The sequence below is a fragment of the Saccopteryx leptura genome, chromosome 6 (genome assembly GCF_036850995.1).
Source record: "Saccopteryx leptura isolate mSacLep1 chromosome 6, mSacLep1_pri_phased_curated, whole genome shotgun sequence".
Classification (NCBI taxonomy): domain Eukaryota; kingdom Metazoa; phylum Chordata; class Mammalia; order Chiroptera; family Emballonuridae; genus Saccopteryx; species Saccopteryx leptura.
Window position 1 is genome coordinate 51,326,895 of NC_089508.1, and position 24,161 is coordinate 51,351,055.

Here is a 24,161-nt window from a genome sequence, read left to right on the forward strand (position 1 = left end):
TATTATTTGAAGTAAAGGTCCCAATTTGGTGACAATATTATTCTATTGTGATTCAAGGAGCATGGCTTTCCCCCCACTCTGACATAAGGGTTATTACTAACTAAGGAGTTCAGCACATTAGACTTTTCTAACTTCCACTTGACTGACCAAGTAAACACATATTTAGATATCCAAGAACACAATATTGCAAAGGTATATAGCCTCTTCCCAAATCTGAATAAAGCCTTCAAATGCTTCATTTGTCACACTCAACGACAATCTGCTTCCTAGACTTACCACTTACCCAGTCTCACTGAACAATTACGCTAGATGGTAGGAATCTCAAGAATACAGCCACATTCTCAGTGTTTGGAATTTTTATTAGATGGCTTACAAGTTTTCTACCACGATTTGTTTGAGATATATAGTGTACACAGCTTCTTCTTTTGATTTACAAAATTTTAGGGGATTTCAGAAATTGGCCAAATAGTGAATTATATAAAATTACTGACAGAATAAGAGGCTTACCGAGATAAATATTCTAATGAGCTATAAATCCTGAAAATGTGATTTTAATTTGATGGGCTACCTAGAGCTGAGCAGCCAGGCTGTATACACTAAACTCTCACTAAACGCCAGCACGCATGCCAAGCAATCACTGTATTTTAAACTTTTTCTTTAAGGAAAAGATTATGTTTAAACAAAAAAAGCCTACAAATTTGAAAAGTGAAACTAACACTCTTGTACCTAACAATTTGGACAATTTCTATTCTCCTTATCTGATGGCTTTACCTGTAAAAGAAAAAGGATATAAAACAGACATTTCAGTGAGTAAAGGGGTCTTTAAAAGTCCACATCATGTACCAGGAGAATTTGCTTAAAACCACTTAAAAAGATGGTAGAGAGAATGAATCCCATCCTTTTATTCAATAACCATGTTTGTGATGCATCTGCATAATCTAACCATGCATAAATTAGTATGTGTAATACAACACTTATTTGCATAATAATAGCAAGTTAATAGATGCTTAAAGAGCAGAGACCAACACCACCTTTAAATCAGACATGCCTCCAGGCACTCTGGCCTGTACAGACCAGGATGCCAGAAAAACAGTGAGCATCGACCATAGGAAAACAGTCAAACCATTCATTTTTCATCTCTCTAGACATTTCACTTATTTCTTCACACACACTGGGGAATCATTTTCAAACCACAAAATAGCTTTATATTTTAAGTGCTAGTACTCATCCATAATAAAAATCTTAAAGAAATTATAAAGGTTATCACCAGCAATGATAATCTAATGAACAATTTGTTGTCTTAGAAAAGGAACACATTTCTAAGGAAGGGACACATTTTTTAAAAAAAGAATATGTTCAAAATCACACCTACATAAAGCTGAGGCCTATTTGCTTAGCAAAAATAATGACCTATTTAGATATTTTTACCCTGCATCTCAATTCTTTAATTCAAACAATTTTAATGAGTCCAAAAGCTCAGTGTATCAAGAAAAGGCTGTGCTTGTCCCCCAGTCTCAATACGAGCACATGGCACTGGTTAGGATAAGGGAAAACATCATCAATGTCACACAAAGGAAGAGCACAGGATGGCTTGCAACCTTTAACAAAGAGGAAAAAAAAATCTGGAGTTTAAAAAAATCAAAAATCAATAGAGACTTCTAAATGACTCCTTTAAGATATCACTTTTCAATTTAACAGGACAGATTTATTTGTATGTGGCTCAAATGTTCACAATTGCTCCCTGCACCTTCATACATAGGAATGAATGTCACAGTGGCAAACAGCAGTAATGAACAATCTTACCTGAGGATATGGAAACCTCCCAAGAGCAAGCTGGGAAAGGAAATAATATTTGTCTAGTTATAGATTTGCATGCAGGGCAGATCTCCTTAAGACAGACAAGTACTAAATTTCAGAAATGCATCTGGCAAATATAAAAAGCTCACAACCTCAAATGCACGAACTAAATAATACTGTAATTACATTTAGAGTTGTATTTAGAATGGACATTTTCAATGGACAATGTTACATACCCAATAAAATATTCAAATTTTAACAACTAAACATTATCCTCATGTGGTTTCTCTTAGGAATACTCTCAGCTACATGGGCATTATTCACATGTACTTGTGTAGGGCGGTTTCTTCCAGACAAGAGATGCAGAACTATGGATTGTTCTTAGCCCACAGCTCTATGGGGCTTCAATGGCAAGTATACAGATAGGAAGCATTGCAGAAAATGGAAAATTAAGTATATAAAAGAGAGAATTTTGCCATTATTTCCATCTGTTAGTTTTTTTCATCCATTTTCTTCTATCCATAGTTAGAAGAAAAGAGAGGTACTTGTAGTGGGAAAATGGCCATTTTGAGACTGTGAAGTTGGAACTATAGGTCTAAGTCTGAAATTGTGAAAGTGAATCTTCAGAGCTTCTAATTTTGCTTGATTTGTAAACTGTTATATGTTTCTAGACCAGTTACTTGTGATCTTTGGATCCTCACCTGTAAAAACAAAATGATGTGACCAGGAATAGGACTGATAAAAAGTAACAAGATCAAATTTACCAGACATTCCATAACTTATTTAAAGAAAATAGTGGCAAAATTTTGCAACTGCATAATGTGGCCCATCCTCAGGCCTAAAATCCTTTGTATGTATTTGTAAGTACTTTCCAGTAGAATTGCTACATCAGGGAACTTAGAAGCTGGAATGGACCCAAGAGAACATCAATCCATTTTACTGATTAGAACCCCAGAGTCCAATGGAAGAAATCTGCATACAGTTCATCAGCAGAAGCCAAGGGACTGACCCCAAAACTTGCAACTTAATCCAGTGTTCATTCCAGCGTATTACACTGTTTTTTCAGGTCTTGAGAAATTGTGCATTTATTTCAAAGACACTGACACTGCCAAACATTTTTTAATTTCTCATTTTTGAATTAAGTTTAGAATTATTTTCAATAGCAGGAGAACACCTTCCTCATTTCATCAGAATTGCATCTTATCTTGAATTGAAAATTACACACCTCAGTTTTTAATTGTGTAAATTATTTGCTGACTAAGGTTTGAATAGCCTATAGGTATTACCAGACCCCAACTCCATCTTAAAATTTTTTTTTCAAAATTGAATTTATTGGGGTAACATTGGTTACTAAAATTATACAGGTTTCAGGCACACAATTCTACATCATCTGTATGTACACTGCATTGTGTTTATCACCCAAGTCAAGTCTCCTTCCATCACCATCTATTCCCTGTTTACCCTGTCTACCTCTTCTCCCCACCCCTTTCCCTCTGGAAATCATCACACTGTTGTCTGTGTCTATGTCTCTGTTTCTATTTTGTTTGTTAGTTTCTTTTGTTCATTAGAGTTCACATATGAGTGAAATCATACGGTATCTGTCTTTCTCTGACTGGCTTATTTCACGTAGTATAATACCATCCAGGTCCATCCATGTTGTTGCAAAAGGTAAGAATTCCCTCTTTACAGCCAAGTAGTATTCCATTATGTAAATGTACCACAGCTTTTTTTTTTATCCACTCATCTATTGATGAGCAACTTGGGCTGTTTACAAATCTTGGCTATTGTAAATAACACTGCAATGAACATAGGGGTGTACCCAACTCCACTTTCAAGAATAAATATTTTGTTCCTTATTAAGAACAGATACAAAGGTGCTCAGACTAATTTTCAAAGTTCTAAAACTAGTTTGAGCATCAGTATGATAGGAATAAACCATATAACCATGTAAAGTGACTACTTTGAAAGGGCGAAAAGGGCCAAACTCATTTGGATGTGTGTGCATATATATATAATACCTGATAATTTTCATTACCTTGTATTAATTTCTTATATATATATTTAAAGTTCATTGACTTTTTTTTTTTTTTTTGTACTTTTCTGAAGCTGGAAACGGGGAGAGACAGTCAGACAGACTCCCGCATGCGCCCGACCGGGATCCACCCGGCACGCCCACCAGGGGCGAAGCTCTGCCCACCAGGGGGCGATGCTCTGCCCCTCCGGGGCGCCGCTCTGCCACGACCAGAGCCACTCGAGCGCCTGGGGCAGAGGCCAAGGAGCCATCCCAGCGCCCGGGCCATCTTTGCTACAATGGAGTCTTGGCTGCGGGAGAGGAAGAGAGAGACAGAGAAGAAGGAGGGGGTGGGGGTGGAGAAGCAAATGGGCGCTTCTCCTATGTGCCCTGGCCGGGAATCAAACCCGGGTCCCCCGCACGCCAGGCCGACGCTCTACCGCTAAGCCAACCGGCCAGGGCAAAGTTCATTGACTTTTAAGATATAAAGTTTTATTATTTCATTTGGTGGATACTGCTAATCCCTTCAAATACAAATAATAAAAACATCACAAGATGGGATGAAGGAAAGGATGTGCATGTTAACCAAATTCCTTTTCAGTTTTGTGATTGTTTTCTAAGTACTGTTTTTAATTAGGATGGGGAGGGACTCAGATCTCCACTGCCCCCACTCCACCCCCATCTAATACAGGCCATTGATTTGCTTTATTTTGTAAATACAGTGTTTTTCAGGCTAACAAGAGTGTGCACATTGATTCAGGTGAGGTCACTGTGGTTTACCATGGTGGCAGTGGGTGGACTAGGCATTTGAACCATTTTGTACTAAACTGACAGGCAGTGACAGCTCATTAAAAGCTGTCACCTATCATTAAACTGATCGGTGAATTACGAGTCCTGCATATTCTTAATGTGGAGTTAGACAACTACCAAGAGGAGGTCTCTCATTTAAAAAGCTGACAGCTTTCTAACTACTAGAAGACATTGAGAGCATCTCAGGCCTTCCTGTGGATGCTGTGCCACTTGGGCACAGGTTGCATATTGTCATTAGGGTCTACAGAAGAATTCTGCCCACGTGGCTTACCAGCAGAAGAAACGTGTCTGCCATATACAGTGTGTCCATAAAGTCATGGTGCACTTTTGACTGGTCACAGGAAAGCAACAAAAGACGATAGAAATGTGAAATCTGCACCAAATAAAAGAAAAACTCTTCTAGTTTCATACCTATTCAGTGCAGTTCGATGTGGGCTCATGCACAGATTTTTTTTAGGGCTCCTTAGGTAGCTATCCCGTATAGCCTCTACAGACTCGTCACTTACTGATGGCCTACCAGAACGGGGTTTCTCCCCCAAACTGCCGGTTTCCTTCAACGGCTTATCCCACCTAGTAATGTTATTCCTATGTGGTGGCGCTTTGTTGTAAACGCACAGATATTCACGTTGCACTTTGGTCATGGATTCGAATTTAGCGAGCCACAGAACACACTGAACTTTCCTCTGTACCGTCCACATTTCGACTGGCATGGCCATGGGCTGCTCCGCTGTATACACGGTGTTATGTCATCATCTGCGCATGCGCACATGCTGCCACATCATCTTACAGAAACTGAGAGGGTTTTCCTTTTATTTGGTGCAGATTTCACATTTCTATCGTCTTTTCTTGCTTTCCTGTGACTGGTCAAAAGTGCACCATGACTTTACGGACACACTGTATATACAGGTAAGATGTAAATGAGCTGGGAGGTGCCAAACTGGCCATTGGTTCTTTCAGTTTAAAAAACTAAACAATAATAAATGGAAGACTTAAAAAAATAGTGGGATATGGAGGAATATGTGAAATTTTCCCATTTAAACACAAAGTTTCAAATTCTCAAGTCATCACTGTTCCATAGCGAGGCAAGGCCACGGCCGACTTGTGACCATGCCATTATCTAACTGGTCCCCTCTATCACGATTGGTACAAGGTAATAAAGATGGCTGATGCCATTCATTTACTCTGTAAGGTACTACCATGCAGGAGAACACAGAGAAAATTCAGTGCAGGCCGGTCAGCTAGGACCCTGTTGATACCAGTCTGCTTGGGAGAAGATGGCTGTGCTTGAACTAGTGAACTCATCATTCTTGGGACACACTTTGCTTTTTGTGCAATTTCCTGATGTCCTGTGGAACCTCAGCCTTGCTTGTCCTCGGAGAACTTCTAAGACATCTTATAGGTCTGACCTCTTTTGAGTCAGAGGACAGAGAATGGTTCCTTGCCCTTGACCAGAACAGCACAGCAATCATTTCCTCTGTCACGGAGTGTCACCGGGAGCTGCTCCAGCACAGGTCAAGGATTCTGATTCTGCACCCATGAAAACTGGCAGCAGCACTATTAGGCTGGCACCAAAAGCAGTCATTTTAAGGCCCCAAGAGAGGGAGCTGCCTTCCATGTATGTCCTTGTCCTTCCAGGTTTAATGTGGCTGCAATGTTTAGGTTCCACACTATTTGTCTTGTGGCAAAATAGAAGGAAATGTATAGCCAGGCCCTACAACCCTTTTATCAAGTTCAATTAGGAGAAGGTAAAAAAGGAAGAGGGTTCTTAGCAGATATGACTGTATAAAGAACAGGTTCTTCTTCATGAGGCTGTCAAATGTCAAAATCAGCACAGAACCCTTAGGGTGAGAGGGAGCTCGGGCTATGACTGAGTGCTTAAGAGCCGGGAGAACCGGGAGCCATTCTGTATCTTTTACCCTTACTGGTCTATTAATCTACTCGCATTTCCCCAGTTTTTATTGTCAAGGTATTATAAATTAGGAAACTTACAAAAGAGAGTATGTAATCTTCTTTGAAATGGCCTGCAGATATGTCACTGTACTAAATGTGTTTCAGATTTAATGAAGCTTTAATGTCCTTTTTAATTTTGCCTGTTTCTGTATCACCAGGGGTCGGGCAAGGCAATCAGCACTCAAGAGGGTGGTTTGGTTTAAAAGTAGGAAAAAACTCATTTGCTTATGAGTTGCACTGTATTTTCTTAATTAAATTTACTGAGTAAAATGGTTTAAGTTCAGCCAACCAGTGACCTTTGTATGTAGATTTAGATTTATAAATAGGTTAACAGTTAAAGGAATAGAAAGAATCACAACAAAGCAAACAGATTAGGGCTAAGCCAATAGAATTCTTTGCTCTCTTTATCATCTTTACAAAAGAAGCATTTAAATATAGGCAGCTTAAGTCCAGTTAAAAAAAATGTATTGAAAAACGTGGGTTCACATAAGTGCCAGCAATTCATCCAATGACTCTCGCATTCCTTTTCCCAGGAGTGGGTAAAAGATTCAGAAAAGCTTAATTTATTTTGGGGGAGGCGAAGGTAGAGATGGACGAGGGAGAGGATTCCATTTAATGTTAAATTTAAAAAGTGCACTTTAATTCCAAACACTCAAGATGCAGCAAACTGCTAAATACTCTGTTCTTAGTGGGAGATTTACTATGTAAAAAGCAGGAAAAGTATGCCCTGAAAACATTTACCATTTGGGAATACATTTAAATAACAGTAAACCACTAACATTTCACTGTAAAACTAGGATTGCTCCTTAGTGTCATCTTATTGATCTTTGATTTGTTTAGCCATAATTCATGAAATATTCTTGAGTTAGTAGCATTTGAGTATGTTTGGATTTTCTAACTTAAATAGCAAAAGTATGTATGTGGGTGTAATCATAACATTTGCTGAATACATTACAGATGCATGACAGAAGCCTTTGTATATTAACAAGAAGTTAGGATGAAGATATTTATTAACAAAGTGACAAAAACGCTTCTTTTGGTAATAAGAATAATTATCGACATGAAGTCAGAAATTATAAAGAGAAAACATACATTGTATCTAGGAAGTAAATGCAGGACACAAATTCAGACATTCAGGATATGTTTTTGATGACTGTCTCCCACTTAGAATATCAACAATGAGGGAGTAGTTTTAAATTTAAAGTTATGCAAAGAACTCTAAATTTTTAAATTCTTAATTTAGGCATATTCTATGTTTCTTGGCACAACTGTAAATTGAAAATAAGCGTTTTCAACATAGCCAATGATCTAGCTGAAGGAGGACTTTATAGTCTGAAATGTTCTAAAAGTTGTTCTTAATTACCTTGTGTACATTTCACACAATTAAATTTCCATCTCAGAATTTTGCATTTAGATTGTGCATCGCAGTTAAACCTTCATTTTATAAAAACACAGCCGCTATTTCGGAACATTCAGACACAGGGAAACTTTAAAAAATCAGACTTAACTACTGGATTACATAAAATTCCCTAGGTGAGATTTCATCTCAAGACCAATTTCCACAGTCCTAGAGCGAGAGAGTTTAAATCAACTGAAACTATGCTGGTGAAGAACCATAATAAATATTAAATACCTCAAAATCTAAGATTTTACTTTTTTTCCCATGGATCACTTTCACTGTCCTCTTATTGAATGGTTTAAAAACAATCCAAAAAATAGAACAGCAATTTAGCAGCATTAAAGTGCTTTAGAGGTTAAACTGACAACAAAGAACACAGAACACAGGGCGTCTTGAAGTAGGGTTTCAATTAAATGTGGAGGATTTAGTAACACAGGACAAAAAAAAAAAAAAAGAGTTACAAATTAATTTAATCTTCTGCCTATAGTTTGCAGCTGCACTCCAAAGTGTCTAGGGCTTAAGAACAAAGCCTTGAAAGGCCTCAGAGTGAGAAAAGCTTCAATTTTTAATGTATAACGCCATTAGCTGATAACTTGTGGAATCTGCAACCCCTGCAGAGGGGCATAAGTGCGAGTAACAGAGACTGATGAAGTGACATATTTGTTCATGCCTAGAACTGTGAGGAAGAGGGTTATTACTAACACCATCAGGCCCAACAGAAATATGCCCTAATAACCTCTGGGACCTCCACGTTATCAGTTCTCACTACATCAAATATATTAAAATCAAAACCTAATTCACTTTAATTAAAGACAATTAGTTTGTTTTACTATTATCATTTCAACATGTATGATATTATAATACGTTGCAAATTAAAGATGCGATAATAAATATAATGGAAGCATCAAACTGTGTACACCTCGGTGAAATTAGTTTATCACTAGTTTCTATTTAAGGAAATTCAAGGACACCATCATTACAAGTGGTGCAGAAACACTTTACTCCAAAAAGAATACGGTGAAACCATGCAGGTCTTTTCCTTATTCAATTTATACTTCTTTTCACATAACACTTTTCTATAAACTCTCAGGATTTCTTGAACACAAACCAGAATTATGGCCCAATGGAGGCACCAGAAGCTTAATTAATTTGCTCAAGGTCATACTGTAGGTTGGTGGCAAAGCTTGTTAGATTACTAAGAACTCTGGGCTCTACAGATGTTTTGGCAATGGCAAAGGACCCTGTCTGCAAGGGCCCCAGAGACGTCTGGTGCAGAAGGGGAACCAGGCAAACGGCTCATTACACCTGTGCTTGTGCACGAGGTGCCAAGTGCTTCTGAGAGCTCGAAAAGAACATTTGCTTTGTGTAGAAAGAGCCTAAATGGGAGGTTCCTATGAGGAGTGCTTCTTCGCATGTGCCAATATTTTAAAAAGAATTATTCATCCTCACCAGAGTCCACTGATAAAGAGAAAATTTATTTTAACTTAAGGAGCCTAAACACAGTAACACAATGAAATAAATCAAGCAACTCTCCATCATTCAGAAGGTCCTTCATTGTATCCCGCAGGTTACTACTAATAATGGGGAAAAGACAGCATTATAAGTAAATGTTTCTAATAGTGTTGTTTTTTTAAAAAAATTAGAAATGAGCTTATTACAGTGGACACTTAAATGGGGAGAGGGCAATAGTAACTCACAAGTACAATATCCTAACGCTGTTCCTTTAATTGCTTTATTTGTTTCACTGTTAAAAATGATTGCTTGCTGTAGCCTAACCACAAATGCTGAAAAGCATGATACATTGAGGTCTCAACCTGGGCAAACTGTACCTAAACTTACACTTTATTGCAGCTTAGTTCACAATCTTCATCTAATATAGGGTTATCTCCCAGTGCAGCAGGAGGATAAATCATCCCGGAATATTACTCTGGCAAAGTTTGCTGTGACTGGAGCATATGTGCTTTCGAGCCACTGAAGCAAAGGCCCATAAAATACACTAATTACTGGAAGTTATGGTCACTGAGTGATTGATAGCGCTCTGCAAAGCAACTTCCTCATTTTCAGCTCTTCTGACGGGGCTCATCCGCCACACAGCAATTATTAATTCATGACCCACCCCTCAGGCACTAGTACCTTTACTTCTAATTCTCCTGCTACCAAACTACTGCTACAGCTGGACACCGTCTTTCTTCATTTTGATGGCTGGGTAAGGATGATAAAAAGTAGATTTCATGCTAAATGCTATTGCTTGAATCTTTAAACGTTGCTTGGTCTTTCTAACCCTGATGTCCCAAAGCACATAATTCTCCTTCCTCTCCCATAATGCTATTTCACTTGCATCACTTTCTTTTTTTCCTTAAAAATAAGTATGTATATGTATATATATGCATAAGTATTTGTATGTGTATGTATGTGTGTGTATATATATATATGTGTGTGTATATATATATCTCAATCTATCTATACTTTTTTTAAACCCAAAACTCTTCGATTGAATTATGTTTTTGGTTGAATACTATGGTTTTAGTGCAAAATATAACTTCATCTAGGCCAGTGTGTTTTTCAACTGCCAGTCCATGGATTGATCCACCAGAAATTTCTTAATGGTCGCATCTTGATGTAGTATCAAGATTATAAATTATTTTAGTTGAATTCGCTTATGCTCACAGTGATTTCTGCCTTAGCGGTCCCTGAAATAATTCTCCTATTTTCACTGGGCTCCAAGTGCAAAAAGGTTGAAAATCACTGATCTAGGCTACAGTAAATATGAGGCAGCTAGTTGATTAAAAAACAACAAAACAAAAAAAAAAAAAGGAGAAAAGAAAGAAAAAAGTCCCTCCATTTAGAGACCCATTTTGTCAGAAGCCTTGAAGATACTCTAATTGTTCCAAGTTGATTTCCATTAGTAGCTCTACTCAGAGCAATGCTAATTAAAATATCTGGGTATATAACTAAATCTCTAAAAGTCACTTAAAAACAACTGCAAAGGACGCTTTTTGATGGTGTTCTGTGCACTGAAGAAGAAATTCAGTGAGAGACTGAATTAATGACAAAGTTCAGTCATGATAAATGGAAGCAAACATTTTACCTTTCTAACAGAAAAATGAACGTTCTTCAATTTTTGCACAACTCAAAATGCATCCTGAGGATGGATTCCCTATCTGGAATCTGAGGCGGTGTCCAGATGAACAGATGGAGCTCATGCTACCTGTGCTTCAGGACTTGGTTCAAAGTCTTCTCTTCTATTCGAAGTTAGTTTCAGCAGACAATTTTGAGGACAAAATTCACACCACTCCCTGTCTTATACAATTCACCAGGCAGTGTATCACATCCCACACCTGGTGACAGTTCCTAGTGTTCTACGTCTTCCTGTGCCTCTAATAGCAGGTAAATTATAACGTGCTGAAGGGAAAACTCGAAGTCATAAACATTTATATATTCTGACACCAGAAACAGTATTTTGCAGAAAGTCAATGCCAAGCATTACTGATTATGGTAACACTCCTGACAGTGAAGCCTCCTAGAGCCTGGATATCCTGGCGGTGCACAGTATGGTTGTTTCTATGTGACACTACTTTAATGAAGCTGGTGTACAGACTCTTCAGTATTAGAGGCTGATAGTCCTAACTGGCCAGGTCCTTTTACACATCACTGCTTAGAATAATCACTTTCACATATTTAAGCATTATGATTAATTTAGGCAGCTTATTTCTTATTAAAGACTAAAGGGTTGTAAGAAGGGGAAAGATTAGAATTAACTGCCCCCAATCCATCTCATGTGTTTAATAATCATTGCGATTTTCATAGTAAGAATTAAGAAATGACACTCTCAATGTTTGTGTAACACTGACCTGTGTCCTCTGACAGTGGGCAGCTTTAATCCTAACAGTCCCTAGAGACCTAGCTTGACGGAGCAGGTGTTTCCATTCCTAAACTGCTCCCTGGAGTCATGCAGCTGTGGATACCTAAGAAAACATCAGTGGTAGAGTATATAGGGCAGGGGTCGGGAACCTTTTGGCTGAGAGAGCCATGAACGCCACATATTTTAAAATATAATTTCGTGAGAGCCATACAACGACCCATGTACATTATGCATTATCCAATAAAAATTTGGTGTTGTCCCGGAGACAGCTGTGATTGGCTCCAGCCACTCGCAACCATGAACATGAGCAGTAGGAAATGAATGGATTGTAATACATGAGAATGTTTTATATTTTTAATGTTATTATTATTTTTATTAAAGATTTGTCTGCGAGCCAGATGCAGCCATCAAAAGAGCCACATCTGGCTTGTGAGCCATCGGTTCCCGACCCCTGATATAGGGTATAGTCTACTGAGCTCAATCTAGTCTGCACTTCTATTTCTAGACGTTTCAAAGTCAAGGGAGTATAATCAGGTAATATTCTCATACATCTGGACTCTGTATATGTTGCTGGTCCAGAGAGCAAGAGTGAGAGAGGGAGAGAGAGAAAGAGAGGGAAGGCAATGGATGGAGTGCCACTGCCACAAATGCACCATGTGAGCAAATAAGTCATCTTGAATCTTCCATTCTCAACCACTGCCTGACTGCAACCTCACTAGACGTCTCTGTGGATGCTATGTGGATTGGCTGAGCCCTGCTTAGACTCCTGACCCATAAAATCCTGAGTAAATAAATGGTTGTTATTTAAACCAGTGGTCCCAAACCTTTTTTGGGCCACGGACCGGTTTAATGTCAGAAAATGTTTTCACGAACTGGCCTTTAGGGTGGGACAGATAAATGTATCACATGACCGAGACAAGCATCAAGAGTGAGTCTTAGACGAATGTAACAGAGGGAATCTAGTCATTTTTTAAAAATAAAACATCGTTCAATCTTAAATATAAATAAAACAAAAATAATGTAAGTTATTTATTCTTTCTCTGTGGACTGGTACCAAATGGCCCACGGACCGGTACGGGTCCGGGGCCAGGAGGTTGGGGACCACTGATTTAAACCACTAAGTTGGGTCATTAAGAGTAACAGATAACTGGAATGCTTTCTTGATGTTGATCTCAGCCCTCCCTTTCACCTGCCCAGTCCTATGCACTTCTCTCTGTTGCACTTCCACTTACCTTCCTCCCTACTGATTGAGAAGCTCTTGACGGCAATGTCTGTATCCTCACCGCTGATGTGGGGCAGCACTACCTAATGTTTACAGTGATCCTCACCTATCTACTTTTTTTTTTTTACAGCAGAAGTGTTGGAGATTAGGTTAATTTTTTTTTTAAATTTTATTTATTTATTTATTTTTTACAGAGACAGAGAGTGAGTCAGAGAGAGGGATAGACAGGGACAGACAGACAGGAACGGAGAGAGATGAGAAGCATCAATCATAATTTTTCATTGCGCGTTGCAACACCCTAGTTGTTCATTGATTGCTTTTTCATATGTGCCTTGACTGCGGGCCTTCAGCACACTGAGTAACCCCTTGCTGGAGCCAGCGCCTTGGGTTCAAGCTGGTGGGCTTTTTTGCTCAAACCAGATGAGCCCGCGCTCAAGCTGGCAACCTCAGGGTCTTGAACCTGGGTCCTCTGCATCCCAGTCCGACGCTCCATCCACTGCGCCACCGCCTGGTCAGGCATTTTTTTTTAAATTTTGGTTAATTTTTGTATTAAAAAAATAAACTAGGCTTTAGTTTTTGAAAAACAACAGCAACTGTACATTTCAAAATATGGTAAAACTGAGCCAGCTGTAGGGTTAGAGTCGGTAGTAATGTTGTGGAAAGCAGTCCTAACTGATGACCAGAGTCTCGCTAAAGCAGTGCTTTCCTTCCTAACTTCCTGCTCATTTACATTTATCATTCATATCCTATGACCTCATCTACTTCTTTACTGCAGCACAATGGGAGAAGCAGTCTTTAATCCAGAGTCAGGATACGTGACTGCTGCTACTTGATCTAGTCACTTCGACTTTCTGGAAAAGTTCTTTAACTTCTCTGTACCTCAGTTTCCTTATTTGCAAGATGGGAACACTGATGCTCATACAATGGAACAATCTTGGGTGCCTTAAATTACTGATTTTTTAGTTACTTCCCAGCACAGCGGGGAGAAGCCTAAATGAGCCGGTGAATACCAAATGGGTTTAAGTGTTATGTACATATAAAATGTTATGCTGTTATCTTTCTTCTTAGAATGACATTGAGCAAAATGTCAACAGCTAGGAATAGGAGGGGAGAGCACTAGACTTCCCATGAGCAGTCCCAAGTCCCAGGCGCCTCTGCTCAGCACTAGCTGCGCACTGTAACTGTGGGCACGTTCCCTCCCTTCTCTGGACGGAGCTTCTTCACTGGTGAGAGGAGGGATCTGACCGAACAGATTAACAGGTTCTAAACCCTCTGCTAGTTAAAAAACAGCCTAGTCTCTAAATCAGGGGTCCCCAAACTACGGCCCCCTGAGGCCATTTATCCGGCCCCCGCTGCACTTCCGGAAGGGGCACCTCTTTCATTGGTGGTCAATGAAAGGAGCACATTGACTATCTCATTAGCCAAAAGCAGGCCCATAGTTCCCATTGAAATACTGGTCAGTTTCTTGATTTAAATTTACTTGTTTTTTATTTTAAATATTGTATTTGTTTCCGTTTTGTTTTTTTACTTTAAAATAAGATATGTGCAGTGTGCATAGGGATTTGTTCATAGTTTTTTTTATAGTCCGGCCCTCCAACGGTCTGAGGGACAGTGAACTGGCCCCCTGTGTAAAAAGTTTGGGGACCCCTGCTCTAAATATAAGATAAGCTGTGTAAAAGAATTTTCTAAGTAAATGCTATAAAAATATTAAAGTCATTACTATCCAGTTCAGAACCAAAGCATGTCATATGGTATGTAGGGTCCTCGAGTATGCACGGTCACGGGATCTGAGTCTTGATACAATTCTAGGAGCCGTGGTTTTTAGCACTGGACACCTCAAAGGTGACAGCAGTGCTTCCCTAAATTATCACACTCAAAGAATTTTAGAGATGACAGATCTCTCTAGAAGACTGGCCCACTTCATATCTTTTCGATTGTGACTTAAAAGCAACTTCCCATCACTCAGTTACCCCACAATGCTATGTCTAACAAGTTACTATTGTCAAGCATCCTTCTTTAAAATGGGATTTTTTTCAGATTGCCATTCACAGCAATGTCCCCAGGTGACTAGCACAGTGCCTGCGTGAGAGCCCAGCTACGAGCTAGGAGCTAGGAGCTAGAGCCGGAGCGCCTGCACAGCAGCTGTGCCAAAGGACCTGACTGGGAAGTGGGAGCGCATGCGCCATTGCTCCCACAGTTATATAACCTGCTGCCGTGTCTATAGTTTACTCAGCAGAAAGGGGGGTCGCGCATGCGTGAATTCTTCTGCACGGTATAAACACATGGCCTTGGGAAATAAAGGGCGTAGCTGCTTCTGTAACTTTCTCTCCCTCATGTCGACTCCTCATGCATTCTTTTCCCTTGGCACTGCCTCACCTCCTAAAGGACCTCTTGACAGCCTGCCACAAAACGGTCCCTCAACAAAAATTGTCTGAGTGACTAACAAGTAAATGAATGCATTTTGTCTAACCTTATACCTGTCTCTTCTGCATAGCATTTTTGCCTTAAAACAAAAACCCTGAGACAAGTGGTTATTCAGTCACTACTTAAATGCCCCCAAGAGATGAGGCAGCTTTCCCCCTTAAAGGCAATGATTCCACTTTGAGAAGAGGAAGGGTGTCAGGATCGATCCGGTAGAAAATTCTTCGCACTGACTAGAACACCGTGGGATCTGTTGTTGTTGGTAGCTTCAGATAGTCAGCCTGCCAGTCATAAGGCAGCAGCTCGCCTCTTCTCTGCTGACAATCCTTCAAACATCTGAATATGGGTTGTCAAATGCTTGCTTTGTCTTCTCTTTATTTCTTTATTCTTCATATCAAGACTGTTAATTTAATGTCTTTTTTATAAGGCCAATTGTGTGTTTGTGTGCATACACAATCTGAACACGTGCCATTGGAAAAACTTTAAAATCTGTCTGAAATCCATTAAAATAATAAAATGTTTAGCTGGGACTGCCAGCACCTGTTCCATCTCTTTTTGTCAATCTCATGGTTGTTCCCGGGCGCCCTGAGCACAAAGCACGCCCAACAATGCCTCATTCAGCAGGAAACTCTCCACTTTGTTGGCCAGCTTCACATCCACTACACTGACAGCCTTGGAAAATGCACATTTAGGCATGGTAATCTCAGACAGCTGGATCCCTTCACAAACCCTGCAAAGGGCTGAACTAGTCAATCCATCACATGCCAAAGGTCATTTTAATAGCTCCTTCTTGCAATAAGTTACAAAAATTTTATACAAAAAAATGACAATGGGAAAAATGAAGTTAAGACAGAATTACAGAAAGAGGTGTAAGAGTAGAGCAATGAGTGACAGAAACGTCTTCAATGAAGGAAAGGAGGCCGACAGCCAGGACTCGAGCTCACACTCCTGTCCCCTGTTCTACACAATCTTCCACTCAGCTTTCCCTGGTGCCTGGACCCTTTCAGCTTTGATCCTTTTGCCTTCTGATCGTTTTCAGCAGAAACTTCTGATCAACAGGTAAGATGTCTCACTAGATGGAGCAGCAGACTGAACCATATTATAATAAGACTCCACTTCCACTCCTGATCTTGACAATAATTGTAGAGAGAGAATATCAGCATTTAAGTGGACCCCACCACACGAGAGACGCCACTAGCAGCTGCTCAGAGGGCTCCCAGAGCCATCCATCACTCCTCAGCCCAGGTTCATCGTCACCACGGGCTAGAAGGGCAAACAAAGCCGCAGCTGTAGACCACTAAAGACAGCTGTGTCACTGGGTGTTTTTCTGAAGGGCGAGGGCAATGGGTTCTTCTGTATGCTTTAGAGGCAGGAACCCAGTTTAGATAATGCTCTATATGTTTGTTACCTGGTGAACACTCAATACACAGATGAGGATGCCATTTCAAACTGAAGTTTACTTCTCAAAGTAACCTTAGGGGGTTGTTAATGCTAAATGAGTGTTTATAAAAGAGCTGAGAACACTGAAAGTGCCCACTTAAAAAAAATGTATTTACTGTTATTGTTTATCATCTGCCTCCTTTATTACACTGTAGGCTCAGCAAGGAAAGGGAACATGCCTATTTATTGACCACTGTATTCCAAGCACTTAGTAAAGTGTTTGGTACATAAAGGTGCTCAGTAAGCATTTGATAAGTAAATGAATTCTAATGTTATCTTCATTTTACAGATATGAAACTGACAGAGTGGCAAAATGAGTTGGCCAAAATCATATTGATTGTCAGTGGTGGTGCCAACGTATCTGGTTACTTGAAAGTTTGAGCATTTAAATAGTTCAATAATTAGGATGACAGCCCTTGAATCTGGAAATAGTGCCACACACAAAAAACAACAACAAAAAACATACTCGTCATCAAATTCACCAAAAGCTTCTGTCCAGGGTGCTGGGCTGGGTGGCCCAGGCCACTTTTTAAAAATACTTTTATTTTCATTTCACATAGCTTTATTCACTATGTCTATAGTTTGTCAATGTAGAAGACCACACTTCATTTTCTTGGTATCTCATGAGTTGTACCTGGCAACTATTAAACAATATATGCAAAGGCAAAAAGACATGTGTTCCCAGCTTTTTACATTTTCATAAGACAACACAGTTATAGCCAACTATTTCTACTTTTTATGCTACATTTTCCTTGGGAAAAATTCTATTATTGTTATCTTCAGAAAATTTAGAAATTTATTATTCCCCCCAAAACAGCTTTCTCTGGGCCAAAGCACTGATACAGGTCACTTAGGAAAGTGGGTTCTGTTTTTTTGTTGCTGCTGTATGAATGCTGAGAGGAGGTGATCTCTAAGGACATGTAAATATTTCTCACATCATAAAAATAAAATGAAACCATTTTCTTTAATGATTTCCTCTCCTCTGCTGTCTCTATCCTATCCTTTCCTCCTGAAACTTCTGTTTTTTCATATGTTAGTCTTCTTGACCTGGGTCCCTAATTTTCATTTCTCAATTTGCAGTTTTTCTCTGAAAGTCCCTTTGTTACAGCAGCCTGTTCTTGTTTTCCTGGATGCAGTATTTTCTCTTACCTTGTGAGAATTTTATAGTAATTTATTTGAATTTGTCTCCTCAAGGTCATCCAAGTTTCTTTCTTTCCTTCCTTCCTTCCTTCCTTCCTTCCTTCCTTCCTTCCTTCCTTCCTTCCTTCCTTCCTTCCTTCCTTCCTTCCTTCCTTCCTTCCTTCCTCCCTCCCTCCCTCCCTCCCTCCCTCCCTCCCTCCCTCCCTCCCTCCTTCCCTCTCTTCTTCCTTCCTAGTCTTAAAAAATACTTTTAGGTCTCTAGTCTCACCTTAAAGGGCTTCCTCAGATACCTTGCTAAGAGTCAGGCACTAAGAATCTGACTAGAAATGGAGTGCTCATTGGAGGAGTCTGCTGAGGGGACATGACCTAGCTGGGCTGCTTCCGTTAGGACTTCACGGTCAGATTTCCCTACAGAAAGTCCCTTCCAATCTCCTGCCTGAAAGGTAATCTTGGCTGCCAATGTTCTAGGAACAGGGTGTCATAAGAAGGCTGGGAGGTCCCGACATTTAAAATCCAAACTTTCATTCAATGCATCTGTACTCAGTAATGGGACGCAGTCTTCTGCATAGTGCCAGGTATCACTATTTGATTCTCTCCAAAAAACCCTTTACCTAGTCTTGTGTTAGAGCTGGAGAGAGGCAACTACTGTGCTGAGTTAGGGAAAGAATCTGTGGGTCAAAGAGATTAACTGCTGCTGCTTTTTTTTTTTTTTGTATTTTTCCAAAGTGAGAAGTGGAGGCGGATAGACTCCCGATGCGCCCGACCGGGAGACACCTGGCATTCCCACCAGGGGGCATTGCTATGCTGCAACCGGAGACACCCTAGTGCCTGAGGCAGAGGCCATGGAGCCGTCCTCAGCGCCTGGGCCAACTTTGCTCCAATGGAGCCTTGGCTGCAGGAGGGGAAGAGAAAAACAGAGAGAAAGGAGGGGAAAAGGGTGGAGAAGCAGATGGGCGCTTCTCCTGTGTGCCCTGGCCGGGAACTGAACCTGGGACTTTCACATGCCAGGCTGACGCTCTACTGCTGAGCTGACTGGCCAGAGTGAGTAACCGCTTCTTAAACAGAGTTTGAAACAACTCTCTCCTAAGTGAATGCTGCACATTTACTTCTCCACGCAGATACGTGGCAGCACTGAATCCTGAGCCTTCTGGGTGCTTGTTCTACAGTCAATCAGGGGCCTCTTGCTTTATTGCTGGCATAGGATTCCGACATGCTCAGCCCTGCTAAGTTGTCTACAGTGTCCACCTGCTTCCCCACATCCCAAACTTGGTTGCCTTTGTCTCCTTTCCCTTTTGCTTTGCATTTACAATATTACGCCTTAAAATTCCTTGATGGTTACTTTTATTGGAGAGTGAGATGACAGCGGAAGCTAAAGTGTGCATTCCATGCTTTCACCAAATTAGTAGCGTTTTTGAACCAAAGACAAGTATTTCAAAAGTAAACCCCTCTTAAAAAGGGGGATAATGGCTTAATTTTCTTGTGGTGACCTTTGTCCAGAAGCTCTGAAGTAGAGTGGCCACCTACAGATGATGCAATTAAATCAATTACCTAAAATTTATACCAGGAGAGGTGGTATTTGAACCTAGGTCTGACACTGTGGCAAACAGAAAGCCTTCTCTTCACATGCAAAACATCTGGGATCTACTCAGCCAACATTTATAAGTGCTTATGTTACTGTTCACAGTGGCCAAGACATGGAAACAACCAAAAAGCCCTTCAATAGAAGACTGGATAAAGAAGATGTGGCACATATACACTATGGAATACTACTCAGCCATAAGAAACGATGACATCAGATCATTTACAGCAAAATGGTGGGATCTTGATAACATTATAAGGAGTGAAATAAGTAAATCAGAAAAAAACAAGAACTACATGATTCCATACATTGGTGGAACATAAAAATGAGACTAAGAGACATGGACAAGAGGGTGGTGGTTACCAGGGGTGGGGGGAGGGAGGACAGGGGGAGAGTTAGGGGGAGGGGGAGGGGCACAGAGAACTAGATAGAGGGTGGCGAAGGACAATCTGACTTTGGGCGAGGGGTATGCAACATAATTTAATGACAAAATAACCTAGACATGTTTTCTTTGAATATATGTACCCTGATTTATTAATGTCATCCCATTACCATTAATAAAAATTTATTTAAAAAAAAAAATAAGTGCTTATGTTAAAGGCTCCAATCAAAGTTTAAACTCTGATCTTTATTTTCAGAAACGCTTTAAAACCATTAGAAAAGTATGAGAAACAATGGGCCAAAAAGATTTCTTGAATACCCACTAGGGCAGTGGAATTGTGCTAGACAGTGTAGGAGATTTGGAGAGAATCACTTTGAATCCCATCATAAGGAACTATGATGTAAATGTAACACCAAGTAGGAAATCCACATGCCACAATGAAGGTCAGAAGACATTACCCCTTTAGCTGAGGAGATCAGTGTTGGACTCATGAAGAATGGGTATTTAAATCTTAAGGAGATGAAGAAAAATGATGTTCTATGTAGAGCGTATAGCACAGTAGCTATTCCACGGATTTATTTTTAAGTTGGTAAAGGTAATTCTAACACAAGAAAAACTCTCTTTGTCAAAACAATAGAACTCATAGAAATCTTCAGAAGACGGTGTTAATTTGATTACAATGACCTTGTGTGGCTCTCTAAATACGTTCTTCACCTATCTAGACATTTTTCTAAGCCATGGACCTTGCTTTCATCATTTAACACATCATTCAAACCACTTCAATAAAACAGTGATCATGCTGAAGAGGGGTCTCGGAGGACTAGATGACACTCCAATTAACCAAGCACATCAAGTCGGATTGTTCTATTCCTCAGACTCAAGGGACTGGCGGAGAGGGGAGGCAAACAAAGGCAGAAAGAGCAAGGACCCAAGTGAAAAGAGCAAAATGCATGTGCTAAAGATGAGGTTTCAGTGTGACTCCTGCAGAAAAGCCTGTCAGGGGTTATTCACCACCAATCTTAATAGGGTTTATAATTCCCACCGGTTAGAATCACAAACTGCAATGTGGACTTACAGAGTACACTCTGTGAGAGTAAGAACATTACAGGACTTGTGCCTTTTTAAATGTGTGTATGCATCATTCTGGATATTGCAAGCACAGGCTAGAGAAGGGTGTACATTGACTTAATTTTTGACCCAAGAAGGGCCAACTAAAAATCCAACTTTTGCAAATATGACTGTTTACCTCCCACCTACAGATTTATGTTGTGACTCAAATGACACAAAAATATACATGGCATAACTTATTAGTGAAAAACAACAGTAGGCCTTTCTCCTCAAGCCACTATGTGGGAGAAGAGATAAGTATTGAGCTGTCCATAAAATTTAAAAATTGTGTCCTAGAATGTTTTAGGTACTCCTCACCCCTAAGGATTAAATAAAATCATCAAACTTGGTAAAACAAAGTCCTTATTATATACCAAACTCATTTTCATTTTAAAGGTTAGCTCTGAAGTCCTTATTTTCTTCTATTTTTTAGCTCTGAGGTCTTGAATAGCAACCAGCAGGGTGAATAAACTCCATCAACTAGATCATTTACAAGCTTTCCAGAAGAGTCAAACAATTACTGTGGGGGTAGGATTAACCCTCCCATTTGTCTTAGTTCAGGAATTTTGTACCTTGTTGGTGGGTGTCGCTTCTTTTTCTTTCTTTCTTTCTTTTGCATTTCCACACTAATTCCAGTCACAAAGGTTCAAGGAACCCATGTGGGTTCTTTTCCCCATTACAAAGTGAGCCCACCAAACCCCATATATGGCAATGACTTTTGTTTGGTCCCATAACTAATCCACACAAAGAGAGCTACAGCACATTTAAAGATCTGAGTTAAAAACTATAAACCAAAAACTCAGAAAGGGGCCAAATTCTTCCTATCTTGTAGAACTGCCATGAGCTCAAGCTGAATTATCTCATTCTTTCCCCTTCTTAAACATCATTTCCATCTTTATATTATTTCTGCCAATTCCAAATAGTACATACAGCTGACATGATTCTGGAAGAGACCCACTTTATCCCACGAACAAAGGGATGCTGAACTGAGAAGATGGGGGGCAGTTTTGTCCCTGAGTAAAAAATAGTTTGATATTAAAGATTCTTTGCTTAAGGCACAAATATACCTGTCTGTGACTTTTTAAACGGCACATTTTAGTGGCATGTAGCACCATCTTTTATGAAAGAGTGTGGTGAGAGGCCTTGTTCTAACTCCCCACGAGGACAGTGACAGCATATTAACAAGAGAAGGGGCAGTATGAAGCTGGCAAGCAGGGCTGGACCTTGTTATGCCAGCGTTTAAAACAATGATGGCAACCTTCCGATCCCTGTACCACCAAACCTCAGGAACAGGTCAAGAGCTTATGGAATTGTGGGGGTCAGGGTTTGCTAGGTGGAGGTTAGGAAACTCTAGTTCCTATTTTGTGTCTATTTGTTTCTTGTGCCATTTTAGGAAAATTTCTTTGCTCGGTTTCCTATATTTTTTACCCCATTATTTTCTTTACCCCTGGCACCCTAGAGAAATAAATGGACGGACTCAAAACACTTGGAGGAAGGTATCTACACAAACAGTGGTGAAATGGCCTAGCTGAGACCTTGCATATGTTGATGTGATCTCTCTCGTTTACAGAGATCCACTGTGGAGTGTGTTGGGAATGGGGAGGGCCTCCTCCACCTCTTCTTTCTTTCTTCCAGTGGCCAAGTCCCTTTAAGACCAACCCCACTCTCATACACACAGACAACAGTATGGGGTAGGGGGAGTTAGAAGAGGGTAAAGAGGGGTTAAATGGTGATGAAAGGAGACTTGACTTGAAGTGGAGAACACGCAATGCAATGTACAGGTGATGTATTACAGAATTGGACACCTAAAACCTGTATAATTCTTTAACCGATGTCCTCCCAATAAATTCAATTAAAAAAAAAAGAAGACCAATCTAGCTCAACTGCCAACTCCTTTGACAACCACCTCACCGCCCTCTGTGACTCAAAATACTTCACAAACGTTTTCCCAAAGAACTGGTCACATCATTCAGGGTGTCATCTTCTCTATCAGAGGCAGGCTTTGGTCAGCTCTCTATGCTCCACCCCCAAGGCCTACACAAGGTAAGTGCTAAAATAATAATTACTGAATGAATGGAAGCTTCTATTCTTCACTGTGTAAATATAGGGAATCTTGTTTTTAAAAGTGAGGATAAGCAGAACAGAAGTAGTTCTTAGATGTTAACTATGTTTCAGAACACAGTTTGTTATTCAGAATTTTAAAATGCTATTGAAATTCACACTTCTATCTATAGTGATTTTAAACTAGCTTTATCATATCTACTTTAAGCGCACTGTTTTGAAAACAAAGAATTTGGCCTTTAAGTGCTTCTTTTGGATGAACTTCCCAAACTCTTCAGTTAATGGTCTCATCTCATCTGCCCCTAAAAGAATCTTAAGCATTCTTTTCACTATTGAATTGCCATAATTTCTCATTTATGGACTGAAAACCTCCTACTTCTTTTCCCTATCACATATTTTTCATTACCTTGTATCCTAAATAAATTTGGTATAAAACACAGGACTAATCACCACCTAGCAATTATATATTTAGTTGTCATTCTGTTTTCTTTCTCCTCACACCCCACCCCTCACCAAATGCAACTCTGTGAGAGTTAAGACTGGAGTGTCCTTTTATTACTACATTCCACTGCCTCTTACAGGCATAGCAGACCCTCAATATGAATGAAAAATAAATGTGAAAGGGATGACTGCTGACTATTTGTATGAGCTCTAACTCTTAGATCTATTAGTTCTGCTCTCTCACAGTTTTGCTATGCCTCTGAAAATTATGCCATGCTAGGGTATACTCTGGAGTTGTTGCAGAAAGTTAGAGATAATAGTGCACTGCTTAAGGGCCATCGAATGTTAGCCTGGGTAGGAGCTTAGAGATCATTACTTACAGATGAAGAAGCTGAGGCCCGAAGGGAGGCTCGCACAGGGCCACCTGGAAAACCAGCAGCAAAGCTGGAACTGTAGTCTAGGTCTTTGATTCCCAAGCTACAATTCTTATCTCTACACCATGTTCCACACTCTGCTGGTCATTTACTAAATACATTCAA

General features: G+C 39.9%; 1 protein-coding gene across 7 annotated transcripts in view; it reads right to left on the bottom strand.

Moving 5' to 3' along the window:
* MAP2K5 (mitogen-activated protein kinase kinase 5) overlaps window positions 1-24,161 on the bottom strand; it is a 280,465-nt gene that overhangs the window by 83,018 nt on the left and 173,286 nt on the right. For 3 of the 7 annotated variants that reach the window (XR_010746199.1, XM_066342715.1, XM_066342714.1), the window contains exon 17: window positions 1,804-1,833. The exons of 3 other annotated variants lie outside the window; for them this stretch is intronic. Coding sequence is in view for 3 of the 4 variants with exons in the window: in XM_066342715.1 (XP_066198812.1) it covers window positions 1,804-1,833 (30 nt within the window). In the remaining variant the exon portion in view is untranslated. Of the gene's footprint in view, window positions 1-1,272; window positions 1,599-1,803; window positions 1,834-24,161 lie in introns of those variants that run through there. One more of the 7 variants, XM_066342719.1, reaches the window with a different exon arrangement.